Source organism: Grammomys surdaster, unplaced genomic scaffold (assembly GCF_004785775.1).
Source record: "Grammomys surdaster isolate TR1022 unplaced genomic scaffold, NIH_TR_1.0 239, whole genome shotgun sequence".
Lineage (NCBI taxonomy): Eukaryota > Metazoa > Chordata > Mammalia > Rodentia > Muridae > Grammomys > Grammomys surdaster.
Window position 1 is genome coordinate 5,664,028 of NW_021604684.1, and position 6,111 is coordinate 5,670,138.

Below are 6,111 nucleotides of genomic sequence, written 5' to 3' on the forward strand. Positions count from 1 at the left end.
ACTATACAGCAATAAAACAGAACAAACTACAGAGGGTCCTAAACTAGTTGTGATTGGCTCAGAATATTCTGATGTAGGAAAGTAAATCCTCAATCCTAATCTTCACGTGCAGGCAGCCATTTCTTCCGTGCTGGGCAGTCAGCCACAGAACCACCAAGTCCCAAAGGTGAACAAGTGACATTTCAGTGTGCGGTATTTCAAAGCTAGGGTATTTGTGCTTGTATTGGGCATTTTCTTTTCTTTTTTTGTTAATAATTTATTTAATTTAATTTTATGTGTGTTGGTGTGAGGATGTCAGATCTCCTGGAACTAGAGTTATAAACAATTGTGAGCTGCTATGTGGATGCTGGGAATTGAACCCAGGTCCTCTGGGAGAGCAGCCAATGCTCTTCACAGCTGAGTCATCTCTCCAGCCCCAATCTTGGGCATTTTCTTTTTTTTTTTTCTTTCTTTTTTTTTTTTAAAGACTTTATGTATATGAGTACACTGCAGATGTCTTCAGATACACCAGAAGTGGGCATCAGATCCCATTACAGATGGCTGTGAGCCACCATGTGGTTGCTGGGAATTGAACTCAGGACCTCTGGAAGAGCAATCAGTGCTCTTAACCACTGAGCCATCTCTCCAGACCCAGGCACTTTCTTATACTGTCAACTAATGATGGGTTTACTGAGAGCATAACGCCATCCACTGTAAGTCAGCATCTGTCCTGATCCGGGCATTAGACGCGTTTCCAGGGAACTGTACTGAGTGAAAAAATCCAATCCACTTACATACTGAACGTTTTCCTTATCTTCACATCCATAAATTGGCAAATGTACAGAAATGCAAACAGGTAGCAGTTGCCAGGGGTTAAGACACAACAGGGTGGCAATGGGAGCTATTCTCACAGGGTGAAATCATTGTGTACCTGACCATGCTGCTCTCTCAATGTTTTGGCTGTGATAGTATTTTGTGTTTCTATGGACTGTCATCATGGGGATACTAAATGAAGGGTTTTGCATAGAACATCTCATATTTCTTACATGAACTTACAATTATCTCAAAATAAGAAATAGGATCCTGCTACCATACTGCCCAGGCCCAGCTAAAACAAACTGAGAGGTACCACCCAAAGTAAGGCGCCAGCTGTTCTAGGGGCCCCAAGGACACTTTTAAACCTTCAGAATCTAACAGAGACAGTAGGGTCACTTCAGAAATCTATGGAGGTTGACTCTAAGACTAACATGCAGACAGGAGACCTGACACTGGGACCCAGCTAGGGGAAGCCAAGAGCCGAAAGCATGGGCTTTCCTGGCACTGGAACCTACTTCAGAGAGCATGCTCGGGCATGAGGGCAAGGAAGCTTCTACAGCTGAGAAGTAATCCTGCTTCTCAACTCACCAATGAGTAACCAAGAAGGTGGAGGTTAATGGGAAAACGGAAAATAAAAGTAGGTTTTAAATCCTTGGACACAGCAGAAAACAGGAATCAGGCTTAGCAAAGCCTTTGGTATTTACAGGTACCCTAATTCAACCTCCAAATTTTCTAAGAAAAAAAGAAAAACATTAAGTATCACTCTCAGAAAGGATACTGTTTTGACAGGTAGGAATTTCCTGAACTGACATTGACTAAAATTCATATGGTCGACAAGCTCAACAATGAATAAAAACTATGATACATTCTTAGATACTGCAGCCCTGCATCCTGCTGCTTTGGTAGCTGTCAGTGGAGGGCCACTCAAGCTCCCGCTACATTTTAAAGTTATATTGCTTTTCTTGCTGCAGAAAAGTCTCATACTGGCTCAGAAGAGAGCCAGGAGGAAGAAGAGCCTTTCTGTGAAAAGCTAGCACAGGCCCAAGCTGCTGAGCAGAAGCAAGCGTCTCTCCTGGAGCATGTGAGCCAGCTATCTGTGCACAACCGAGACCGTACGTGAGGTCCTTTTGGACCATGGTTGCAATGAGAGACAAGGAAATGAGTGCCAGGAGGAGAAAGTCACCCAGGGCGCTGCTAGGACACCAGCCCTGAAGAGTGGGCTCCACAGCCGGCACAAGCTTACTGAACAAACAGCTCTTGAGGGATCTGAGTGGGTGACTTGGGCCTACGTAAAGAAAGAGTGTATATATGTTTTACTCAATGTACATCTGCCATGATTCATTCCTTTGGATTCCAGATAATCAGGTTTTACTTGTCCCAGCAAAATACTGTTGGTTTTTTAAACAAACAAACAAACAAACAAACAGACCAAGTAACAGGAGACACTCATCTCTCCCCCAAGGGAAAGCTTCACCACTTGACCCTACTAAGTGTCAATCCTGAGCATTTTTACCTAAGAACAAAAGCTGGGAAGCACAGGGTACTACTACTCTACTCATGTCCTTCCAGGTCCCAAAGAAACGGCACAGCTGAGGGCAGCCGAACTCAGAGTCCACAACCACAGCAGTGCAGCCTGGGCCCTGCAGGAGCCCATCCCACCACCCACACTGTTCACTGACACAACAGCACAAACAACTCAGGAAATGGCTTTGGGGCTTTGCTTTTCATGATGAAACGGAAGCCTGCCCTAGAACATGCTCTGACAGCCATGGCTGGCATGGTAACTCCTCCTCTCCCTGAATACATCAAACATCCAAACCTGCAAAAATGTGCTCAAAACTCCACTTCAACTAGTCAGAAAACAAAAGGAAAAAACAAACAAACAAAACAACAGAACAGATCCTATCTTTCATTCCCCAAACTCAAATCCTACCCATTGGTTTAAGTCAGTAGCTGACCTTGAAAAACTACAGACAGTGTCAGGTTTCTGACCACAGCACAAAGCTCCAAGATAACAACAAAATACTGGGGGGAACAAAGAGAAGCTCGCCTACCACTGGGTCTTCATGTCAGAGGCTGAGACCCTCAGTCAGGGGTCCATCCTAGGCACCCTCCCTTTTGAGCCACATAAGCTTTTTCACCCAACACAATGTATATGTGTGTGTATATATATATGTGTATACATGCACACACCATGTTCTCTCTAGTTGGGAATTATTTCACTCAGCATGTTAGGAATGCTTGCTATGCATGCTATGTATTAACCAAATGTTGCTTCATGGAGAAAGTGATTGAGAGAGAGAATGAATTGATGCAAATGATAAGATGTCTTTCACCAACAGCAACCTGTACTTCACCTCAAAAAAGTCACAAAGGTTTACTGAGCCCGATGGTTTGCAATTTGTAGTTAAAATCATCATGACCATTACTGAACACATTTTTGAACCACAGTCTCTAAGTAGAGTGCTTTTAAGTAGTAGTCAGTGGATGTTTAAGTCATTTCACTGCTATAAATACCAGCAATTGTCAAAAATCCAAAACTAAAAGACTCAGATACTGTGCCAATGTAATCCAAGCTAAACACTTCATATGATGAGAAGACACTGAATTTACTGCTAAGTCTCAGATTTCCAATGCCTGAGCCATTACCTAACATAATACAACCAGAGCACACGCTCTATCTGGCTAAGGAATCGCCCTTGTACTTCAGCACTGCATCTCCTCTATGAAAACCATCTTTTCCCTTTCCCATACTCACACACACACACACACACACACACACACACGCACACACACACGCACACGGCATCTGATGAAGCGCTTGTGGCTATAGACTGACTCGTCACCGAAACACCGAAATGTAAATGATACTCTACTTGTCCACACGTGTCTGCAGCATGCTGGAAATGTGTAGCCAGGGCCGTCTCATCCTGGAAGACTTCATTACACTCCAAACACTTGAGACTGTGTCTACAGAGCTTGGAGGGGTCTTCCTCTAGGGGCATGGCTGGGGTGATGGGTGTACTTGGAGGAGCTGAAATAACTGCCCCAGCTATGCCAGGCTGGACTTTTGTGACAGTGTGTGTGGCAGCTCCCACAGAGCTCTGCAGAGTGGAAGCCGCAGTATTGCTGGACGGAGAGACTATCATCTGGTCGGCTGGGACTGGCTTTAGGATTAAGTGGGAGCACTGCATTACCACGCCTTTCTCCTTATGCCCTCGGGCATGAGAAAGCAGGCTGCATTTGTTGTAAAAAACAAGGTTCTTTGTACAGTGGTTGCATGTTACTTCGATGCGCACACTACGCCTGTCGTAGTGCTGGCTCAGGCTCTTTTCTAGGGCGAAGGCATCCCCACACTCCAAGCACTTATAGCCTCGCATGGGTAATGTGATCCCTGCGTTGGCGGGAGGACTGAGGTTCGGGATGTAAACAGGGACTGGGTTGACGCTGCTCAGCACCTTGTTGAAAGCTTCCACCACAGAGCTCTGCAAGGAGGACACCACCTGGACGCGAGACACCTTCTTAGGTGGTTGCGAGGCCGCTGCATTGATTATTGCCTGCTTTATTTGTTGCTGAGGTTTGGTGAGCACTTGGCGGAGTTCAGAGGTGGCCTGGGCACCCTGAGGCAGAAGGTTAAGGTTGGCAAGGTGCACAGTCTTTGGCACGAGTTTGGCATTGGCCAGGCTGGATGCCGGCACCACAACGGTTTGCTGCTGGATGGCATTGGCAGCTTTGATGATGGCACTGCTGGCGCTCTGAACAGAGGCAGCGGATATGACCGTGGCTTTCACCGTTGTGTTGTTAGCGAGCTTCAGATTGATGACTTGAGACCCTGCTGTCTTGACAGCAGACACGGGTAGAAAAGCCGTAGCCACGGGCTTGATGGTGACCTGTTTGGGGGTCAGCTCTGCAGAGGAAACTGCACTGGTAACCATGGCTGTCTGCAGAGGTGCCCTGGGTGGGGAGGAGAGGACTGCGGCTGATGCTGAAGATGACAGAAGTGACGTCACAGATGCCATCACGGACGCTGCCTGCTCCGAAGGCTTCTTCCCAGAGTCCAGGTCCACTTCTGGCAGTACTCTAGTCACTGTCCTCTTAATCTCTCCAGAAGATGTCTTGATGGTCTTGATGCGGACTTTGGGGATTGCTGGGGTAGACCCCACAGGAGAGGATGGGGATCCTTTGCTGCTGTTCTCACTGGATACACTCCTGGGACTATCTGATGGCTTCAGGGAGGCCTTCTTGGTGCCATCAATAAGATTCTGGGATTCAGGAGACTTGTCAGCAGCTTTGGGGCTGTCATTCACTTCTTTTGGTAATGGAGACGCTTCCCTCGAGTTGGGCACAGGCTCTTTGCAGGAGTCAGAAGCAGCCTTCTTAGCACTGAGAGCTGCGATGGCGGCTATGCACGACGAGAGCTTTGAGGACGACTTTGTCTTGGAGGATGTGGCGGCAGCCATGCTGGAGTCATTCTTCTCGGAGCTCGGCTTCCCATCGAGGACCCTGTTCTCAAGCATCTTCTCAGAGTTCTCCTTCAACTTATCCTCTGCTTTTCTGACCTTAAATGACTCATAAACACTCAGGGTTATTGAATTGCCTTCTGCTTCTCTCTTGACTTTGTTTTTATCCATGTGGCCTGATGCAGATACTCCAGTCTTGCTGGTGTTTTCCCCTCCAAGTGCCTTCAGTTTGTCGAAGTCCTGCTGGGGAGCTGAGCCCGTCAGCACATTTGATCTGAAACCGGCCCGCGCCTCCTCCTTGTCAGGAGGGTCGTCCACCTCTATTTTCTCATCATCCTCAAACTCCTCAGCGCTGGAGATGGGGCTGAACTGGCTGAATGCTGGGTCCTTAAGAGTCACCTCTGAGGCAGCTGCGTCTCCTTTTAAGGACTTGGCTCCATCCTTACCATAGCTGTCAAGAGAGGATGCTGAGAGAAACCCGTTATGCAAACCGTTGCCTGTGGGATTGTGGCCATCTTTCTCCACTCCCTCGGAGGAGTCAATGTTGCGAACGTTCTTCACAATCACACTGACGCCGACATCGGAGGATGATGGAGTGTGAGAGTCGTCATCCACGTGAGCGTTCTGCTTAACGTGGCTTTCGTGGTCATCGTGTCCGGACTCAATCGCTGCTTTAGGATCAACCATATCTGGTATGTCAAATGCTGCCAAGAGGTCATCGAAGTCGGGGGTCTTCATATCCCCCATGGTCATGAATCTGATTGTTCTGTTAGAGGAAGGAAAAAGAATTTGAGCAATTAGCACTGATTATGAAGTCAGCCCTACTGTGGTGTTCACACTAAACACTCAGCACTGA

General features: G+C 47.2%; 1 protein-coding gene across 2 annotated transcripts in view; it reads right to left on the reverse strand.

Annotated features, from left to right (window-relative positions):
- Znf532 (zinc finger protein 532) overlaps positions 1–6,111 on the reverse strand; it is a 113,152-nt gene that overhangs the window by 61,060 nt on the left and 45,981 nt on the right. For both annotated transcript variants that reach the window (XM_028774232.1, XM_028774230.1), the window contains exon 3: positions 3,672–6,021. In XM_028774232.1, the coding sequence (XP_028630065.1) occupies positions 3,672–6,008 (2,337 nt within the window). In that variant the 5' untranslated portion in view covers positions 6,009–6,021. The remainder of the gene's footprint in view (positions 1–3,671; positions 6,022–6,111) is intronic.